The sequence below is a fragment of the Saccoglossus kowalevskii genome, chromosome 16 (genome assembly GCF_978046115.1).
Source record: "Saccoglossus kowalevskii chromosome 16, keSacKowa6.1, whole genome shotgun sequence".
NCBI classification, from domain to species: Eukaryota; Metazoa; Hemichordata; class Enteropneusta; family Harrimaniidae; genus Saccoglossus; species Saccoglossus kowalevskii.
In genome coordinates this window covers 20,864,414-20,886,794 of record NC_140656.1, presented here as the reverse complement: position 1 = coordinate 20,886,794, position 22,381 = coordinate 20,864,414, and the positions used below count along the sequence as shown (strand labels likewise).

Genomic DNA, 22,381 nt, shown 5'->3' with positions numbered 1-22,381 from the left:
CAAGGATACCTGGTCGCATCAACCTCTGCTACACAATGAATAATCCGGCTGTACTATCTTTATGCATTTTTTAGGGCATCCTCGTGATAACCACGTATTGGGATCACATGAATGTGTGCCAAGTTTGAAAGCCCATACAAAACATGCATTACGGTACTCGTACTGTAACCTCAAAAAGTAATAATATTTTGAGAATTGCAAATTGATCATGTATGCCAAATTTGAAGGCACCAGCTATTTTTTCTTCATAGTTACTTAAATGTTTTTATTATGTCCTGTGGGTGCCACAGGGAACATTGTTGCCAAGTTTGAAGTCTCTAGCTATTTTTCACCCTATAAACACAGAAATGCATGCATACTGCACTCAACACTCTCCCTGTGTGCTGACACAGGTAACTAATAATAACCAGACTATGCAACTCATCTTAAAGCGCTTAAAATTCAGAGATCATAAGTATTTATTTGTACACAAGTGTATGTTTACAACTCTTGGATATGCTCAATTATTTTATCTGTGAAACATGGAAATGTGAAAAAACACACTATAACAAAACTACCATCACACAATTTCAATGACAAAACTCTACAAGGGATTTAATGGTAAGTATAGTAGGATAGCGGACAAAAACACTTATCATACGACAATGGCGAATATCATTTGCAATTGTGATATTACATGTGAAATATCTGCTGATATAGGATGGCAGATGTCACAATATCAAGTTAAATGTCATCATTTTATTAATGTTTCAAATCATGTGGCGGTAACAATTTTAATGCAATACGAGAATTTTATCACCTGTACTCAAATGGTGCAATAACACTAACTTGTAATAATATCGACCAAATATTTATTTCAAACAAATATTGATAAAAGGGTGAAAATATAAGCAGCCGCCTGCAGTCAAAACTTCCAATGTGCTTAGATGTCATGATTTGTAAGCGTTAACTATTTCTTGTCATAAAAATGTTGTCGCCTGAAATCACCTATCCATAGAGCTGGCCAAAACTCAAGCTGTTATGGGCTGTGTGTATTATCCACTAAACTTCGGGTTCATAATAATTCTATCTCATAACGTCACTTGTATAAACCAACTCTACAACCAAGCCATCCCAGGTGATGGCCTTGTAAAATACAACACTAAATAACTAGAGCTATAAAGGAAATGCAACAAATTTGAAATTCTAATAGCTTACAATTTACAATGTACTTCAGGGCAGTTTTGATACAAATTTCACGACTAAATATGAGCATGATTCTATTCTACAGAAGAGATGCTAAATGTCATATTTCCAATTACGTGCAAAAGAAGTGAATTAATTTCATGATGAATCTTTTGACAGAAGTCGAATATTGAAATATTTTTTTAAAGTAACTGTAAAGCAAAAAAAGATAATAAACGAAGGAATGTAAAACAGATACCAGTAGGAAATAAGCAAAAAAAAAATTAAAATAGCTTTAATATTTCACATTCGAGTCATTCAGCGGAATGTTTCAATATTAATTAACAGTCCTGAAATGATTCTTGATCTGATCATAAACTTGGCTATAAAAACAGGAATAGAACAGTTATTGCTGTTCACTTTTGCTATCAACTTAAGCACAGGTATCTCAAAACACTATACTAGTATAGTAACACAGTACTAGCTGGGGTATAACGTGAAGACTACAAAAGGATATAATTAAACCTCAAACAAACCTGATGTGGTGAATAAAATGTCATGATTAATTTTTCTATAAAAAAAGTACTGAATGAAAAGTAGTGAAATTGACAAATATTGGTTGTTAAATATTATCTCCACTACTGGATGCACCAAAGCCTAAACCAAAACTCCTCTGTGTATGTGTCTTCACTCTAGCAATTTCATACTGTTCATCCAGTGTCTGATAAAGTTTAGCTCTTTCATGCTGCTGTTTCTCAAGTTCTTCAGATTTGCCTTATAAAAAAGAAAGAAAAGATAAGTATTTACATTCTATTCACAACAGTAATTTCAAGCAACACGCCAAGAATCATCAAATGCTTACACATCAACATTAATTCGGCTTTTCTTCACAAGGGGTTTTTGTTCTGCCGACCAGTTATTCCACGCACAAGGAAAAAAGAAAAAAGTAAACATTTCTAAGCAAAATGGGCAACCTAGTGAGCATTTTCTAGATTGCAGGAAACTGTTTAAAGCTACAGATACTTTTCCTATCACTTTGACTATCCCGTTTCTATGGCGACTTGCAAAGAACCACAAATCCTTGACAGCAATGTACATGTATCATGTTCTAATTGTCATTTTTATATTTTTAAAATGATTGACAACAACACACAAGGACAAATACCAGAGGAATTTTCATTGACTTCATATGCATTTTTTTATGATGTATACTACATCTACTAATAGCGTTTTAACAGATAAAAAACTGCACTAAAACAAAAAAATTTAGCTTCAAATATCTTATTGCCATGGTAATCAGCTAAGTTTGGATGTCTATGGAAATTATGCACAATTCAAAAATTTACTCCCTCACAACATTATGATCTGTCCATCTGGATCTGATAAATGAAATGCAAATATAATAATTATGGCTTTTCTGGTTACAATTGTTAAAGCGCGGTGGTCGTTGCGCAGCGCGTGTTCGAATTTCATGTAAACAAACAATGTATTTTACATGCGTTGTATACGTCGCTATGAGTCCAATATCGAACATGACGCGGCACGACGACTGCCCTCCTTTAAACATACCTCCATCAGCAGCCGCTGCCTGCTCTGTTTTGTCCCCTTTCATACCCATCAAACGTCTGAATTTTTCTTGCTGATCATTGTCACTAAACATGGTATTTTCCCATTTGTTGGCCGACGCCTGTGCTTGCGCCTGAGCCTGTGCTTGAGCTTGTGCTTGAGCTTGAGCTTGGGCAGCTTGCTGTTCTTGCTGCAAATGAATTGAAGGTATTTATTCTCAACTGTATAGCACAAAAACAATGAATATATTGTAAAAGTTTCAGCATCCTAAACCTAGCACCAAAAATGGAAACATAGTCTTCGTCACCAGACAACATCCCCATACTGAATACTGAGTAGAAAGTAAGGTTGTATCTATAATTACTGCTACTGGTAATGTTCAACAACAATTGTATATGCAGCTGTTGCAAGGCTTGCAATTCATGAAGACAGTGAATGCCACTGCTAAGATGCCCTACTGGGATAACTTCATGCCCTTTAAAAGTAAGAAAATGGTCTTGAAATTTGGTGACCTAATATTATTGAAGTCCAGGCCTCAATTGTGTACAGGGTTAGGGTTTGAGGTCAGTTAGGCACAGGAAATCACATGCAAGTCTACATCAGACAAAGCCACTTTCACACTAATTGGATGCTGAGCGCCAGATATATATTCTTAGCTTGAGCTATTGAATGTGGGATGAACTGGCAATTTAAGTTGGTCATGTCAAATTTCAATCATGAATTGATGGTAAGTATAGTATTACCAGTTTAAGGAAACGACTGGATTAGATTTTTGAAATGAATAAACGTTTTAATACACAAACATAACAAGTAGCAATCTCATAAGCACCAATTTGATTATTAGTTGACTCTAAAGCTGAAGAACAAACTACAGTAAAACAAGGGGACAGGGTATTTTACACATACAAGAACATGGAAGATACTGAGAATGGTGTTCAATTTAGGCAGGTTTCACTGTACATATATTTGCCTATTCAGTTGGATTAGCAAAATGGTTGTTTCATACTGAGAATAAATAATTATTGAAAGAATTTCTCACTTCTTTTTTATCTTTAGAAGATCCCCAGAGAAGTTTTCTCTTCTTCTGTTGTTCAGCAAACTGTAAAGGATTCACTGCAGTTGGGTTGTAATACTTGGGAACAGCAATACCAGTCTCTGCATAAACCTGAAGCATACAGATTAACAGTGTTAATGGACAGCAGACAGCATCATTAGTGAAACATCACATAGTATACACATCAAGATAAGTAATTTTGCCTTCCATCTACAATGTACATACATTTCCTAAACCAAGCCTTTTTTTGTATGTGCATTTTTGGAACCTAATGCAATGTGATAGCATATAAGGTAAGTAAGTATATAACAAAACCTTACCCTGGCTTGCATAGCAGCAGCTGCTGCTGCAACAGCTTCCTGTGGTGTGACTTGTCCCATGGAGTCTGCTAACAGAACAGCTGCATTTACTGTGGGATAACAAAACAAGTATGAGGAAGTTGTAACAACTGTCAGCATTACAGAGCAAAAGTGTTATGTATTTTGATGTTATTTACCAAGAAACAATAACCATCCAAGTAAAACATATATTGACCATCATTCAGTTCAAAAGAGCGAGAAACACAATAGGATACTTAATTAACACTTAATTAACATCACTTGAAAAATTGTTATTAAAGAAATATAACACCATTATGTATATAATTTTAGACTTTTTACAGTACTGGGCAGAAAAATCCAAGTGACTCACATGATTTCAAATCATCTGATGGTGGATTAAGTTTTTCCCTCTCGATTCTTTCCCTCTCTTTCTCTTTAGCTTTTTCCAACCGCCGTGCTAAAGCTTCCTGGGCAGCCATTGCAGGATCATCTTCAAAGCCAAAGCTGCTACTCCGTCGAGATCTATCTTTGGAGCGACGTCTTCTACGATATCTTGGCGAAGGTGATCTAAATAAAGTCATACATTTCGGCATTTCCATTATTTTGGTTATTGAAGTCATGGATCAATAAGCGTAATTTGAATTATATCAGTCAAGTGGTTCTGAGTGGTTCATGTTAGTTTAAATGTTGAACAAGTTACTGCCATGCTAAAGCTATTTAAGTTTTGGAAAAAGAGCAGATAACATATACATGTAAATCAATATGAACTTCAGAATGGTTCATTCTGCATTATTCAGATAAAAATCAAATTCTACACAAGAAATTTAGATTTACAGCCCTTTAGGTAACGATAAATTTTAGACAGCAGAGAAGATCCCTACCTTCTTCGTCTTGGACTTCTTGACCTAGATCTCCTTCTCCTGGCCCTATCACGGGATCCTGATATTCTCCTCCTTCCTCTAGAACGAGACCTACTTCTCCTTCCTCTAGAGCGAGACCGGCTTCTTCTTTTTCCTCTAGAACGAGATCTGCTTCTTCGATTTGTCCTAGAACGAGATCGGCTTCTTCGCTTTGTCCTAGAACGAGATCTGCTTCTTCGCTTTGTCCTAGAACGAGATCTGCTTCTTCGCTTTGTCCTAGAACGAGACCTGCTTCTTCTCTTTCCCCTTGAACGAGACCTGCTTCTCCTACTGTGCCTTTTTCCTCTGGAACGAGACCTACTGCGCCTCCTATCTCTTGACAAACTTCTTCTCCGTTTGAATTTTATTGGTGACAAACTTCTTCTCTCGCCTTTAGATCTTGATCTTGACCGATCTTGCTTTGATCTTGAATGTGATCGACTTCTTCTGGATTTTATAGGAGATGTACTTTTTCTAGGGTTTGACTTTGAACGCGAGCGACTTCTAACTTTGTTTGGAGATTCACACTTTAATTCTTTGGATCTTGAACATGAACGACTTCTACTTTTGTATGGATATTTATTTTGCCCAACATCTTTGGATCTTGATTGTGAGCGACTTCTATCTTTGAATGGAGAATTAATTCTATTTTTTTCTTTGGATCTTGAGCGTGAATGACTTCTACTTTTGTATGGAGATATGGGTCTTTCCTTTGACTTTGAACGTGGCCTATATCTTCTACCCTTAGACTGAGATAGTCTTCTCTCACGTGAACATGATCTACTACGCCTTCTCTCATCCGATCTCTCCCTTGCTCTGTATTTTGACGGACTTCTGGATTTGGATCTGCTACATTTTTTCCTAAAAGGTGGTGACTTGCTGTGATGTTTTTCATGAGATGGTGATCTGTCTACTGTTTTCTGTTTTGATGAAATATCCTGTGAACAGGATCTGTCCATCTCCGTTGACAACCTTTGAGGGTGCTGATCTTCTACTGGCGATGCATTCCTCGTGCCACGATTGTCCACATCCTGTTTGGGGGAGAATGGGGTTCTTAGAGAAAAAATGGCCAACAGAACATGTTAGTAATGAAAACTCTCAACTTTCACATTGATTTGTGGTGCGAGTAGTGGATGGGGCGGCTTTTTAGAGCAAAGAACATTATTTGCTCAGTGTTGGTTTAGAGTAGGGATGCGTAAAAATCTCTTTTGGGGTATTGAAGTTTGAGTAAAGTTTATTCATCAAGTACAATTTGTATCACAAAAATTGTTTTACCAAGAGATTACTACATGCCCCTATTCTACACCAACGCCATTTGCTTGATATACATATATGCATTTCTTTTCAAAAATACAGATACAATAGCATGTAAAAAATATAAGACGCAGCTAAAGTGCACAGAAACAGTTTTCTCAATATACAAAAGAAAGACAGTGAACAAAAAAGAGGCATACACCAATACCACCCAGGAGAATACAGGATTAACCGGCAACAATTCTATAACTCAGATTATAGCTGAATTATAAGAATATTAACTGTTCTCCTGTTTGGTGACGTTCAAAAAGATGCTTGATCCTGAGCTAATTCAAAAAAGACAATATTTAAGAAACAAAAAATTCATTTCATATAATACCGGGAGAGGATGTAAGTTAACAATCAAAAGATGGAGAGCTGCTCTTTTCTACCTGTAAGCAAGTATGGTTAGTCAGTTTGTGATTGAGGTTGGGATACAAAACTTGATACATGTAAAAGTTTCTTAGGCTCCCCAAATGACTTAGCCTCACACAAATTCAAAATTTTACATTTTCTAAAAATGTTAGAGTAATGTATGAATGCTGTTGTAAAGGATGAATTAGAATTAAGTTGAGGTCTACAGTTTGGGGGGTCCAAGAATCTATTACCAGTAGATACAAATTACCACCTGGATCCAACTAAATCAGCACAAGTCTACCAATTACAATATATTATTTACCCTACTGAAAATTGGTACAGGTTTCCACCAGATGTTTTCTACTCACCTTTTGTGGAGAACTGGACATTCTGTTTTGCAGGTGATGGTCTAAGGCATGACTTGCATGGCCAACTTGTAAGTCTTCGATTGGCCGTTCATGTCTTGGATGAGGCTGGGTGTATTACAGTGGGTATGACAAAATGTGTTATCAAGGGAACTTAAGTAAGTTGGTCATCAATTTTTGATTCGTCAGATGCCAAATACCAAGTTGAGTGCTGACTTATTTTTGGACATCAAAAGAAGTTAATATTTAGCTCAGTTACATTTCCAGAATATCAAAACAGAACATGTCAGTGGTGGGCAGAAATATCACCTCAGCAACTTTTTGATAATTGTTAAAGCAAAAGTTTAATTGTTTATCAAATATTACCATAAAAAAAATCCAAAAATTTTGACCACATTTAAATAATACATGTAATTAGTTCTGAAAAACTGTTTCAGGGTAAGACTAAGTGAATACAAAAACATTGGGTAACATTTATTGTTAGGAAAGAAACATTTCTGTAAATGTTTCATTGCCATTAAAAACATGAGCTAGCACAATAGAAACGCTTGGATTTGAATTGCATGAGCAGGTAAATGTGTACATTTCATCTGTCTACAAATGCTGTTGAAAACTCTTTCAACACTCATTTTACCTTTTAAAAAGTGCCACACAATTCTGTTTGATTAATGATGTTCTTGACCCAATAGATGGCAAGGCGGATAAACTCATGGCTAAATATAACAAATCAGTTTTACACGAATTTGTCCTGTTTATTTAAAGCGTGAAATAATATTGAAGCATGGATCAAAGAAAAACTAAAATAGATTATACTAATACAATTTTAGACAGAATTTTATTAAATTAAACAAATCTGTCAAATAATTATGTGGTCAAATTTTCAGAGGTGAAAAACCTAAAAGTTTTTACGGTAATATTTATGTTGATTTACTTCAAGGGGCTTTATGAGTGGTGTAACTGATCATGAATACTTGTTGTTTGGAATAATAGAGTAATTTAGGCAAAAACAGCAAAATATCCTACCTCTTTGCTTCTGCTCCTACTTCTATTACCTCTTTTTTCTTCAGAAAATCTTCTTTCTTGATCTATGGAGTCATGAAAAAAAGTTTAATTGAAAATTTGCAATAATAGACAACAAAGCCATCAACATTTTTTTGTTTACTTTTCATCAGTAGCATGAATAATCACCAACTGATATACCTCTACATGAACCAGTGCCCATTTTCTATGTGTAGCTATAAGCAAAGATTATTATAATCTACAAAAAAAACCTTGTGTCTATGCCAAACAGCATTTCTTATTCAACGCCCTAACAATGTTAGACTTCCTTATATAAAAATCTTGCTACAAATTAGATATAATAAGAATTAGGGACGCAATCTATTTAATAATTAAATTCATGTAGATTAGGGAATGTAATTGTCATAATTCCCGAAATAGGAAAATAACTTTAAGACTATAAATGGTGATAAAATATATCAACAATTGTTCTGACCTTTAGATGGCGTGTTTTTTTCTCTTGAATGTGACAGTTTGACATCTGGAGATGATGAACTTGTTCTTCTCTCCCTCTCCAATGAACTTGATCTGGACCTTTTTCTATTTACTAAAGATTCATCCCTTTTATTTGAAAAGGAGGACAATGATTTAGTAAGTGTTCCATTCTCAGGAGTATGCTCTGGTGAGCAGGAAGGGGATCGCAGTGACCCATAATCTGATGTAACTGCCCGAAACTTGAATGGATTAGATGGGGACTGTTTCACCATCGTGTCTGATAAACCTGCAACTGTTTGACACTCAGGTGAACGTGATGTGGATCGTTTCACAGCTGAATCTGACGAAGTGGGATTCTCTGAAAACCTTCTTGATGGTTTTGAGCTTTGTAACACAGGTGTTGATATGTCCATTTGTGACAATGTCTGTTTTTCTTTCTGTAATGGAGGTGCAGGCTGTTCTACTGTAAGTAGTGGTGGTGACGTCCTGTCCAATGTTGGCAGAGTTGACCTGACCTCTGCAGAAGAAGATGAACTGAACATATCTAATACAGGGGGTTTTTCCGACTGTTTGACAAGTGGTAATTTAGGAACAAACTCAATTTTGTTCTCTGCAATTTCAGGCACATGTTTGTCATTTACAAATTGTACAGGTACTGTCGGATTAGGAGTACTTCCATCAAAGCTGGCTAACCATTTGTGAAAAGCTGCTTCAGACGTGGAATCTTCTTCATTGCTATCTAAATCCATGTCTTCAATTCCACCTTCACTTTCAATTTCATTTACCTAAGAAGAGAAAAAGAAACATGGTTGAACCCATACAGTCTCGTCTTACACTAAACAAAAATGAAGAACCTTTTAGTTAATATTTTCACGAAGCAATGGGCATTATTAGGTTAGTATTATTAGGAATAATTCAAGAAAAATAGTTTAGATATATTATTGAGGGTGATCCCAGTATTGAAATAAAAGTAAATGAAATGATAAAATTAATTTGTCCTGCATTATTTATTCTATTATTTCTTTGTTATATTTGAACCAAATGCATATACAATTTTCCACTCCCCAGCGATAAGTCCTAATTAAAAGAGCCAACATCACACAAGTAATGTGGATTGTTTTGAACAAAAGGTGACAAAGTTGACCTTGAAAATGTTCAAAGGATTAGTTGTAATATCATGGCAAATATGATATGGATATTTTGTGAGGCTTTGTAAACTGATTTTTTTTCTCTTCTGAATAGGTAACTGGACACTGCAATATCATCATAAAATATTTCGGTATAATTTGTACAATTTAAACTATTTGGACATTTCTTAAACATGAAACCTATCAGGTCTAATTTTACACATACAAACTGTACATGTATTATACAAAAATATTTATATATTAAAATAATTATATCATTATTATTAATTATATTTGTTCTATAACTATCCTAGGGAAAATTGTAAACATGTTGCAGAACGGAAACTTTTATATTTTGATATTGTCTAAACTGTTTGGTGATTATGCAGGAAGATTGAAATTACCACACTTAAAATGTATTGCCTATCCTAAACTTTTTTGGACTGAGGAGGAAGAAATGGTGCAAAACACACAGGATTTCAATGAGTCTTGAATGTAACTGAATCTACTGCAGTGTTCTCCAACAAATAAAATTTGAAGAGAAACGCTAATTTGCATATAATTAGCATATCTAATTTGCATATAATTAGCATATCTAATCAAACATTTCAAAGAAAATTCTTAGCACTTTTATATTTACATCAACCTTAAAGACTGTGTACAAGTACTATAATTAATGTTTTTGAATTATTTTGATTAATAAATTGAACCACTTGATGTAAAAAAAATATCAACTTTGACAGATGAAGAATATCCATTTTATTCTCTGTAATGGAACAAGTTGTGAAATTCTAGCCTTTCATTCATTTCTTTTAAATTTCTTTCAAGTATTTTCATTTTCATAAGTTTTATAATGCACTGACACATTGTAATAGTTGAAAAACCCAAGTAATAAGAAGAAAAATATTTTCACATAACAAAATTACCGTTTAAAAGAAAAAAAGAAAAATCGAATCTGATGACTGTAAATAAATTGATTATTATGTTGATTGCATTATGGGTACTGAGGACAAAGGTCAAATCAGATACCATGTCATCCATGTTGTTTCAGTGTTTACCGTACGTTTTGTTTTGGTGATTTTTTGATGATTCTTTTTACTTTTCGCCAATAAAAGGCAAATAACAAGCAATTGGAACAATAAATTGTTGTTGGTTTTCTGTTCTAATTCAGGAATGATGAGGGAACTTGTTTTGACTCTCCCATTGCGTGGTTAACGCAATGCTTGTGACAATCACTTCACGCATCTAGCCATTGTTTTTTGTTTATTTATTCAGCCAGTTCCCCCCCCCCCCCCGAGACATCCAATCCATTGTCCTAGTTGTCACCTATGCCACTATCTGTCTCTTAGTTCTTTGTTTTATCGCCTGTCAATTAATAAGAGGTCTCTCAATAAAGTCGTCATGACATCTTCCGGGACTCGTGAAACAGCTGTTCACAGAAAACAAAGGAGGGCGCTGAAGATAAATAGAGGGGCGCTGCAAATTGAAGAGGGGTGCTGCGCCCCTCTTAAACCCCTCGTGGAGAACACTGGTATCAGAATTTTTACCAATTAGGACAACCTAAATGTAAAACATTGAACATCCCGCGTTTTCTGGTGATATCAGACGATTTCATGAACGAAAATGGCCAGCAGCTAGAATCAAGGGGGATTCGCATAGAGTTCAGGGTAAATCAAGTGCGCATACTCATTTTCAGTCAATCAGGCGTGCCGTAATAGCGAGTATTTCCTTGATTTACCCAGAATCCCCCTTGATCCCCTCTAAACTTTTTGTTTCGCATTTTAAGGTAAGAAATCGAAATTTGAAGCCGACAAGGTGACAATTTACTAGGTGCCATATTTCACAACTTGTTTATTTATATGTGTATAGCGGATGATTTAAAAAAAAGTGACTGTGGTTTTGTTACATAATATGCAAGTGTAACCATGTGTGATTTCTATGCTAGCGAAACATAATGGATACGTTGTTTTATGACTGATCAGTCTAATAGAGTTATTATGGTACATACATGTACAAGTTGTTGCGTTATGAAATAGTTCTACACTTAGCAATCAAGGAGCGCATGTGATGCGGCTTAGAAAATAGTTCTGATTGTATTGCGCCATGCCCAGTGTTTATTTGTCACATTCATGAGTGATCTATTATTTGTTCTGATTAATCTGTTTATTCTGCTTATTATCACGTGAATCATTCACGTTATTAGTCAATTTGAGATAACGAGTCGCACGCTCGCGGATTGACAGAGGAGGTAAAAAAGGGAAACCATGCAGGACAGGAGAATTCACTGACGAGAGAACACGGTTGGAGAAACTGAAAGTCACTGACTAAAAAGAGCACTTTCATCACTGGGAAGTTGCTGAATTGAAGTTGTGGGTACTTGAACTGTGAGACGGCATCACTCCGAATTGGATCGAACGATTTTCCATGAGACTACTTGTCTGCGAACCCAGAAGTGGCAGTATTGCTGGACTGGCATTGTTTACATGTGAAGTTCGCATTCGCCCAGAAATCATCTATGAATGACATTGCCGCGAGTACCTCTTAATCACGAAGATTATCGATGAGTAACATTACCGTGAGTACCTCTTAGTTTTAGTGCGACTATCGTCAACGAGTGACGTTACCGTGAATGCCTCGCGCTGTGTACGTTGTCAACAAGTGACAGTACTGTGTATTCCTCATGTATATACTAATATATTGTGTATATCGTCAATGAGTGACATTACTCTGGGAACCTCTTATCGTAAAGAAAGTGAATGAACAATCTATGCTCCGTTAATCTACTTATGAAGATTTCAACGAACGCATGGTCGAGACTTTATTTAAGTTAATATACCCTTCATCAACACTGTGCTCTACCACACGTGAGTAAATACAACTACAGTCAAAACTCGTTAGTACGAACTCGGTTACAACGAAATACCGGTTACAACGAACGAACACCGAAGTCCCGTTTGAAAATCCATTATCCCTATGGTAATTGACAACGCTTAGAACGAACTCGTTTATTACGAAAACCCGCTTAGTACGAAAGGATTTTCTCTGAAAAACAATGGTCTGTAACACCTATAGCGAACATTTCATTCACTCAAACAGCTGCGAAATCCTAAAACGAACCGCCAAATACATGGTGTTACGCTTCCGCTGTTGGCAGTGGGCTTGAGCTGTGCACGTAAAATAAAAACAATGTAGCCATTCACTGGGCGTGAAAATCTTTTGTGTACGTGACTTCCAGTGTCTAGTCACTTTCGACGCCTTTGCTGCTCGAGTTTTTAATTTTAAGATTCACAATAAAAAAGTGTGAAGCATGGACGCTGTATATTTTAGATAAATTACGGCGACTACGAGTGAGATGCCAGTTTCCGTCCTGACTTCAAAATGTCAACTCGTGTCAAACGGCGTGCCTTGTCGTTGGACTGTAAAGTCCAAATGATCAAAGCGATTGAGTCGGGCACTCGTCACGGCGATGTCTGTCGAAAATTTGATGTTAAACCCAGTACACTGTCAACGATTTTAAAGAAAAAAACTGATGTTTTGAAGATGTTCGAACACAACAAAATTGAGCCGTGCCGGAAGCGAATGCGGTTTTCAGCAGTCGACGACGTTGAGCAGGCATTGCTGAAATGGTTTACCAGTGCCCGTTCTATGAATGTCCCAATCAGCGGTCCTATCCTCCAGGCAAAGGCCGAAGATTTAGGACAGAGAATGAATCATTCCGAATTCAAAGCCAGTAATGGCTGGCTGGAGAGATTCAAATCCCGACACGGTATCACGTTCAAATCCGTGTGCGGCGAAGCTGCTTCTGTCAGCGATGACATGGTTGATGACTGGGTAACGTTAACATTACCCGGACTCATCGATGGCTACGCTCCCAGAGATATTTTTAATGCCGACGAAACTGGGTTATTTTTCCGCCTGATGCCCGATAAGACATTATCATTCAAGAATGACGTATGCTCTGGGGGAAAGACAAGTAAAGAAAGATTGACTGTGATGCTGTCAAAAACCTCAAAGCCATCAAACTCGTCTTTCTCCCGCCTAATACAACTTCGAAGCTGCAACCGATGGACCAGGGCGTGATTAGAAATTTCAAGTGTTTTTACCGCCAACGAGTAGTTCAAAGAATGTTGGTGAATCTTGATTCAGGTGAAACCCTACCCACGATCAATGTCAAAGATGCGATCGACATGCTTCATTCGTCCTGGCAAAAAGTTACCGATACCACCATTGCCAACTGCTTCAGAAAGGCGTCGTTTGTACATTCGCCAAATCCCGACGTGGAACAGGAAGTCAGCATTGCCGATCGTGGAGACATTACGGCCGATAACACCAGTGATGTTGAATGTTTATGGGACAATTTAGCCCATCATATCGAATTGCCAGAAATTTCATTTTCGGATTTTGTCTGCGCAGACGACGAATCTAGTGTTTGTGAATCGCCATCAGACGATGCAATCATAGCGTCCATTTTGGAACAAAACGCTGAGACCGATGAAGACGACATCGAAAATGTCAGCCCAGACATTCCTGTTGACATCGAACTGCCTTCATCGTCGGAAGCTATGGATTGCATAGTAAAATTACGCACTTATCTTCAGTCCCGTGAAAATGTTGAAACTATGATTTTTTCACAACTTTCAACTATCGAGGATGCTGTTCACATCGATTTGTTCTGGTCGTCGTCAAACCAAAATTACCGACTTTTTAAAATAACCATTCGTGTTAATAGCGAACAATTTACATTACAGATTTGTTTACCGTATTACAAATGTAATGAATGCAATGTGAATTTTATTTTTTATGACTGAGAAATCATGAAACGAATACAATGAGTACATGTGTGTTTGTGTATGCATACGTGACAAATTCAGTCGATCCAGCATGGACGTACTAAGAATTTCTTTATTCATTTCTTTATACATGTACTTTGAATAATGAACAGTACATTTGTATTTTCCATTTTAATATTATTTTAATAAACATGACAACGTTTATTTCAATACTATTTGTGTGTTTTTAATGTTTGGTCTAGTGTTTAAAAATGGCGCCATAGTTTTGTTTACCCTGACTTATGGTAATTAGTTTGTCTCTGTAAAGCGCCCTCTAGTGGTGATCGGTTATTACGAACATCGGTTATAACGAATATATTCACCTGGGGCCTTGATATTCGCACTAACGAGGTTTGACTGTAGTCCATATTCGTCAACCCATGTGTGTATTATTCGCTGAAGTTGATCTAGAGGCCGGAGGCTGTGCCTGAATTTGTTACGAGTGCGTGACCGTTATGTGTGTGACCGCGCGTGAACGTCAACATTGCTGAACAACGCGTTGCGACATTATTACCTTAGCAACGCCGAAGCACCGCCCTGTTGTTAGAACATCGTGGACATTGCATATAACAGTGAACTCTTGTTGTCAATAATTGGCATATTCTGATACTTAGTGGACTCTTGTTTACTGTTGACTGTTGTTAATAATCATTGTGCATTATTGAAACTGAAATGTATGTTGAAGTTGCCCCATAGTATCACCCTGTACAGGAATCCATTTTCCCTATTTGCATGCAAGGTTGAATAAATGCTATTGACCTTTGACATATATCATATCATAGTCTTGTTCTTGATCAATCCTTGTGGTGTGTGACGCTTCATTGCATTAGTTTAGTTATCCAAATAACACATCGGTCGCCCTGTGCTACGTTTCTAAATTGATTTGGAGACTAGTGTCTTTTGTCAACTTGCTGACCAGAGAACCTACCTTACACGAGCTAAAGCAAAGCAGGTGGATGCTGATGAAGAAAAAAAATTGAAAGTCTAACCTACCTACGTTTTCATTATTTGTTTGGCCTAATTCAAAATTTAGCAGAAAGTAACTGAACATGACATCACTATTTGTTTGCCTTTACATCATAGTTTGTTTGAACACAGTCCCTTCTGTCCTGGCCACAGCCCCCCTCGACCTTTCGATAATTCGCGCTTAATAATTAGCAAGGGTTGCAATTACTGATTGTTATTAACCTAAGTTACTGCTACCATATAGGTCATAAAAAGGACTACGAACGTCGCCATTTTTACAGCTTTATTGCAACACTGTTTGTACAGCTCGTTCAGCCGATTTTAATTTGCTGCCAAGCATTACAAATAATGGTTATTTTTAGTGCAATGACCAGACAATCGTTCAATCACAACTTAATACGACAAATTAAAAAAAATCAAAATACAAATAACGACAACACGCTCCAAAAATATACCTTAGGTTCTGGCATAGCAGGTTTCCACTTATTTGTACGGAAAATGTTGTCATTTTCTTCGTCGCTCGGTTCCGTGTCGTACCCAGTTAATGCGTCCATGTTGGAAATACCCGGATGCATCGAGTTTTTTTCTGATATCGCGAGACTGGAAGATGCCATTTGTATTGAGGTGGTTATAGGTAAATAAAGTTGGTTGAGTAATAATAATAATTGTTATCTAAAAATCAAACCGACAGACTGACAAGAAAAAAATAATTTATAGAATACAGTTATCAATTGTAATAGTGATATAGAACATTGACGAATAACAAAAAGAAATTTATTCAATACGCATTTAAGTTCCCCCCATAACAAAGTTCAACTACATTCTAAAAATGGCAGCCCCCTTGGAGTCCATGAGGGCTTGTTGATTTTTGTTTATTGTACCTTATCCAAATACTAGTGATTTTCAAAATGAAACATAGTTCACAAAAACATCAAGACGATGCAGGTCAAACTGCAGCGAATGTAACAAAGGTTGAAAAACGTCTGGGCAATGAAGATATTCCAAGAGAGACCGAAAACAAATGCAAAACGGGGACAGAAAATGATAAATCCATCGATTTGGATGATGTCTGGAAAAATGTCAAACCAATTACACACTCAACAGGAATTCCAAAGGGAAGACCAAAATCCGGGCGAACATGGAAAACTGAACAAACTAAAAGGTATGTCAGCCAAAGACCGTTTATTTGTTGTCATCTATCCAGTGTGCCTTCTCACAGGAATGATTTTGGTAAAGGTGTCCGCGGAACACGGCCGGCTGTAGAATTCGGCCATCGGTTGAAGTCGGCCAGTGTTAATGGTCTGCGACTGTTGATTTATGTCATTATTATCACTGTAAAAAATAAAATACTGTATGATACACGGCGACCAGTATTATTCGTGGTGTTTTTACATAGCAGAGCCAGACGGTCTGTGTTTCCGGTGTAATGTCTGTGTCTTTTTGTAAACTTGCGTCCCTGAAATCGACTACAGGCACAGGAATTATTGAAATCAACAACATGTCAGAGAACAGTACAGTTGCTGGGCTGTTATCATCGTCCGAATCGCACGGCCCCTTGTCTTTGACCTATTGTCCTCTACACGATACCGTGCGGGATCGCATAGGCTAATTGCGTATCTTATTAAGCAGTAAGATGTGATTGGGCGCGCTCCGAAACAAGGCATCCAATCAGCTTGGACGTACCAAATTATAAAACAAAATTCCACTTCCTGTTTTTGTCGCTATGAAGTCATCCTTCCCACACAAAACTGCGTCGATTGCCTGTACCTGATGAGGCTTGAGGGCACCAACACCGAAAACTTTTGTTTAAAATGAAACTCCAAAAAGGGATTTGTAACACGCAAACTGATTGGACAATGATTAGGCTACTGGGGGCGCTGTTAGAATACGCACATTTGATGGTCGTTCTGCCAAGGTCTGTTTAGAGGCATGGCCAAATAAACTTCGACCTTGGCTAGTAAAGATGGGCTGTTATGTGGCATATAGTTTCTTTTTGTTGTTGTAAACTTGTGTCACTGACCACTTCACACTTCGGCAATTACAACTGGCCGAGTACGACTATTTTTATCAGGCAGATTTAGAATCGGACCGAGTTCGACTGTATTCTTATGTCTTACTCCCCCCCCCCCCACTTGTATATCATGTATATATACAAGTCTCACAATAATAGACATCATCTAGTCTATTTAGTCAATAAGGTGATATTTCTTGATGACCTTATTAAAACACATTAATATGTCCTTCTAATAGGTGATTTTTTGTTCAACTGCGAGATATTGTGAGTTGCGTGAAAGACGTGTGCCGAACGTCTGCCACAAAAATCAAACGATTTGATTTGATTTTGTACTCTTTGACAGGAATATTGCATTTGAATGTGTACAAAATATTTGTCGAATCCCACACGAAGTTTGTCACCATTACGACGCTATGATCTTTGTTTGTCCTGTTTTTACGTTTGATTTCACACATAACGCGGGATCTCGTAGTGAATGGAAAATAGTCTATTGTGCAGGCACTGATACTGCAAATGCATACAATGTCTAATGTCTGGTATGGGTGTTGGGAAACTGCCAACTGGTGCTTTAACTCACCACAGGTATACCTGTATTAAATAAAAAAAAAACTTACCGGTAGTTTTGAAATTGGAATGAAATTACCGCCAATCCCATTTCATTGTCCACGATAAATGGAATAGTATGGTACTAGTACATGTATGTGTTATGAGTTTGTGACCATGATTATATACAGTTTGTCACCTGGGTATTGTTGCACGTTTAGTATTTAACAAATTGAGATTGGGCGAGTTGGTATCGGTGTGTGGGTTATTTCGATGGTGCTTGTGTGAGCTCATGTTGTAGGACTTCCAAAATTAATTAAATGATTAACTGTCAAGTGATTGTACCAGCAAAGTCTATTTGAATGTCATTGTAAGCCTTCTAGTGGTCAGATGTAATGGTCATACCATCTGCATGCAGATTTGGGCAATTTTATGTTGATGATTATCCACAACAGCATGAACTAGCTCACTGCAACAGTTGTAATACTGTGGAATACTTTATTTTCGCTGAAAAGGCTTTTTGGGCGTTCTTTATGGAATTTATTTTCACTGATTTTTGATGAGTTGAATGTGAAATATAGGGAAAAAAAAGTATATTCGCTGGATTTTATTTTCACGGAATCATCCTTTCAGCGAAAATAGCGAAAATAAATTCCAAGCGAAAATAAAGTATTCTACAGTAGTTGCTTATGATTTGTGTACTACTGACACACGCATATATATTGTAATATACAACATATATTCGCAGATTTATCTGAAATATCACTTACAAGAAAATATATCGCCCATGGGCGATTAAGCGCCTGGATGCTGCAAAAAATAAAATAATGTGGGAGCAAAAATTATTGTTTTTTTCAGAAGTATGAATTATTAGAATACAAATTGACATCACCAGACTTTATAATAGCGAGAATTTAACACACATGTCGTTGCCTTGGAGCTTAGTAGAAAGTACCGATATGCAATGAAATCTGCCTTAAAATAATACTACATAACATTCAACTTATCTTTTAGATAAATACGATTGGTATAATGATGCGAAACAAATATTCGCGAGTCCTACGAGACTTCAAAAATTAAATTTCTTCACGAAAAAATCTTGAGATCACAGAAGTGACAACTCGGGTGATCAGGTGACATATAACACCATTACAAAAGTATGTATTCTGACGCATGCAGTAAAGTAGTCCCAAAAACGTCACAATCATACAGACATAGGTTTGAATATTACTAATAATCCATGTTTGGTTGATTTGTTTGATTTCTCTTGCTACAGATTTTCAGATATCAGAAAAGATAAACCACTACGCTCTACATGGCAGAAGAAAATGCAATTGAAATCAGAAAAGAAAAATATAAAAAAGTATGAACAAGAATTAAAAGAAGCCAGATCCAAAGAATTGGAGGTAAGGTTGATAGAAAGCAACAATTCAAGTATCGTATTGGTTCTATGAGTAGTGCACATACTTAGGTAAATGACAGAAATGTGTTTAACGTCATGGTAACTTACTTTTGACAAATTTTGAGTTGGGCCAAAAAAACAAATTGTGTGGTCACGAAGACATATTTGTAACATTGTACATAGATGCTCAGGGGCAATGCGCAGACCTGATTAGTTTTGGATAAAAATGCCATGCATATTAATTATCTAATTTGCATAATGATTTGTCAATTTTCTACTTATATCTCAAGTACTAATCATCACTTTACAATGAAACTTGGCACATAGATGCAATAAGACAATGCAGAGATCTGATAAGTTTTTGGTTAATATCCATGCATATTAATTACATAATTTGCATAATTAAATTTGTTGGTCTTTCCACTGATATTTCAAGTACTAATCATTACATTTCAATGAAACTTTGTACATAGATGTTCTATGACTATTCACAGATCTGATTAGTTTTGGTTAAAAATCTGAGCAATTTTCAATTTTCAGCTTTTTCATTGACATCTCGAGTACTAATCATCACATTACAATGAAACTTGGTACATAGATAGGACAATACAAGTATTGGATTAATATCCGTGCATACTAATTACCCAATTTGTATAAGTAAATTTTCAGCTTTCCTGCTGATGTTTCAAGTACTAATTTTAACATTTCAACTGGGTGCATATATGCTCCATGACTATTCACAGACCTGATTAGTTTGGGGTAAAAAATGTGTGCATATTAGTAACCTAATTTGCATATTGATTAGCAAATTTTTGGCATTTTCATTTGTTTCTTAAGTACCATTCAACAGATTTTGATGAAACGTGGTACATAGATGCCTTGGGATAATGTGCAAACCTGATTAGTTTGGGGTTGAAATCAATGTGAAATAAGTACCTTTGCTGATAGGGACATGCAACTGGTGCTATAATTTTGTCAGACAAAATATATGACCAAAATATACATGTATGGTCATTATTTCATTAAATATGTATAATTGTTAAACCTTACCTTCTCGGAACCTCCCAGATCATTGCTTGCAGTTATATTTTTAAATGCAGTATTTGCTCTAATAGAAGCATGTGCGCTAACTTCATGCCTCCAATACCTTCAGCACACGAGAGTCCTTTCTAAGCTTTCTTTGATTAGTATACTAGTATATTTGCACTTCTATTTAGAGATGTGCTTTAAATAGAGCAAATACGCCGCATACAGAGTGTAGGTATAAAGTTTCATAATGGCAGTTCTTTAAGATGTAGTACCGGTACTAATGTTTTCATGGTGAAGCCATTTTCTCATAATTTTTGTGTTGTGTTTTTTTTTACCATCAAAGTCACACTTCCAAGCTGGCTATCAGCTTATAATTTTTAAAGCGAGTATCATTGTCATAACATATTTCAACTAGTTTTTGTAGTATTTACCTATTTTACTTATTGTAGAATACTTTATTTTCGCTTGGAATTTATTTTCGCTGAAGGGATGATTCCGTGAAAATAAAATCCAGCGAATATCCTTTTTTCCTATATTTCATATTAAACTCATCAAAAATCAGTAAAAATAAATTCCAAGCAAAACGCCCCAAAAAGCCTTTTCAGCGAAAATTAATTCCAGCGAAAATAAAGTATTCCACAGTATATTTATGCAGATTTCTCTGGACATTTTAGACATAGCACTTGTGAATGCAAGCCAAGCTAACTTTTAAAGCTTTAAAGGTGGCTAAATATTAGGTTACGATTCTTACTGTATATGTACCACCTTCAAAATCCAAAAAGTAGTATATATATATATATATATACACACACACAATCATGTATGTTTCCATTCACCTTTCAGATTCGACTTAAAAAGAAAGCTGACAAGAGGAATAAGAAATTGGAAAATGAGAGAAAATCTGAAGTTGTGCAAGTGGTAAGAATTCTGTTTCTAAATTCTCGTACAGTATATGCATTCCTGGAGGTATAAGGTGACACATGACTATGTGGCGGTGTCTGTTGCATGCATACTGGTGGTGTTCAGTTGAAATATCTAAAAACAGTGGCTCCCTTAGCCGACACCTTGACATTTCTGGTTTTCAGTTATTGGGTTTCACTCGCTGTTTTTTATGCTGGATTCCAACTACAAACATGTTTTCTTATTTCCGTACTTGACCATGACACAGAAAATCATGATATTCTAGGATTGGGTGATTAACACAAAACATCAAAGAATGCCATGACTTGTCAGACAAATGTCAGCATTTTAGTAGAAATGGTTGCTTTGCCAAATGTGACTGGACAACGCAATTCCTAATCCAGTATCGCCTGGTACAATAATTACAGTTGTTGGTGTACATACACTTTTAAAACTGTCATATCAAAAACTTTTCTTATGCATATTAAATATTTTCTCTACGATTTTGACCAATGAAGAAAGCAGGCATCTAAATTTGTTTGTTTCCACACACAGGATTTAGAAATATACGCAGCCAATAAGTCGTTATGGACATGGCTAATTAGCCTGCAACCATCTTCTAAAAAAACCCACATATTAAAGTGAGAGGGTTGTCACCTGCGCATGCACGGGAATTGAGTCCCAAGCTAAAAACGCAAAGGCTCATGCGTAGACGCTTGTTTGTAAACTATGACATGCTATGACCATCTGACGCATGTGCTTTAAGATATTTTAGAACAATTTGTTCAGGTGTGTCTTTCTGTTCCTCCTTTTATTAATTTTATGCTTTTTTCTTTTTTCAGATAAAAAATACAGCCAAGATCAAGAGAATGAAAAAGAAGCAGTTGAGAGCCATTGAAAAAAGAGATACAACCAAGATGTTGAAGAAATAAATTGGTTTATTTATAAAATAATACATGAGTGCTGGTTTTCATTCTCCTCATAGTTCTTTTCATCAGTTAACCTAGAACAATGAAAATTAATGTGTCAGGGTGGCAAATTCAAGGTTACTGTCGTTGT

At 36.3% G+C, this 22,381-nt stretch overlaps 2 protein-coding genes across 3 annotated transcripts; one reads left to right on the top strand and one right to left on the bottom strand.

The window, feature by feature from the left end:
* Positions 1 to 425: 425 nt before the first annotated feature.
* Positions 426 to 16,025, bottom strand: LOC100371416 (uncharacterized). 2 transcript variants are annotated; one of them, XM_002735934.4, is made up of 10 exons: positions 15,890 to 16,025; positions 8,514 to 9,297; positions 8,042 to 8,103; positions 7,022 to 7,126; positions 4,986 to 6,034; positions 4,475 to 4,671; positions 4,105 to 4,193; positions 3,770 to 3,895; positions 2,734 to 2,920; positions 426 to 1,938 (listed from the first exon to the last, which is right to left on the bottom strand). In XM_002735934.4, exons 1-10 carry the CDS (start codon positions 16,007 to 16,009, stop codon positions 1,787 to 1,789), a joined length of 2,871 nt encoding a protein of 956 aa, XP_002735980.3. In that variant the 5' UTR covers positions 16,010 to 16,025; the 3' UTR covers positions 426 to 1,786. The 2 variants fall into 2 exon arrangements, with proteins under 2 accessions (XP_002735980.3, XP_085347332.1); XM_085491206.1 differs by lacking the exon at positions 7,022 to 7,126 and having other exon boundaries at positions 15,890 to 16,024.
* Positions 16,026 to 16,242: 217 nt separating this feature from the next.
* On the top strand, positions 16,243 to 22,275 carry LOC102807180 (coiled-coil domain-containing protein 86-like). Its single transcript, XM_078010300.2, has 4 exons — positions 16,243 to 16,596; positions 19,268 to 19,397; positions 21,266 to 21,340; positions 22,165 to 22,275. Exons 1-4 carry the CDS (start codon positions 16,343 to 16,345, stop codon positions 22,252 to 22,254), a joined length of 549 nt encoding a protein of 182 aa, XP_077866426.1. The 5' UTR covers positions 16,243 to 16,342; the 3' UTR covers positions 22,255 to 22,275.
* The last annotated feature ends 106 nt before the right edge of the window (positions 22,276 to 22,381 follow it).

Excerpts from the sequence above, each read along its gene's own strand:
- LOC100371416 (XM_002735934.4), bottom strand. The coding sequence starts at position 16,009 with ATGCATCCGGGTATTTCCAACATGGACGCATTAACTGGGTACGACACG. Across the intron at positions 8,104-8,513 it reads AAAAAACACGCCATCTAAAG|ATCAAGAAAGAAGATTTTCT; the intron begins GTCAGAACAATT and ends ATGACTCCATAG. Across the intron at positions 4,194-4,474 it reads ATCAGATGATTTGAAATCAT|TAAATGCAGCTGTTCTGTTA; the intron begins GTGAGTCACTTG and ends GTTATCCCACAG.
- LOC102807180 (XM_078010300.2), top strand. The coding sequence starts at position 16,343 with ATGAAACATAGTTCACAAAAACATCAAGACGATGCAGGTCAAACTGCA. Across the intron at positions 16,597-19,267 it reads AAAACTGAACAAACTAAAAG|ATTTTCAGATATCAGAAAAG; the intron begins GTATGTCAGCCA and ends CTCTTGCTACAG. Across the intron at positions 19,398-21,265 it reads CCAGATCCAAAGAATTGGAG|ATTCGACTTAAAAAGAAAGC; the intron begins GTAAGGTTGATA and ends TTCACCTTTCAG.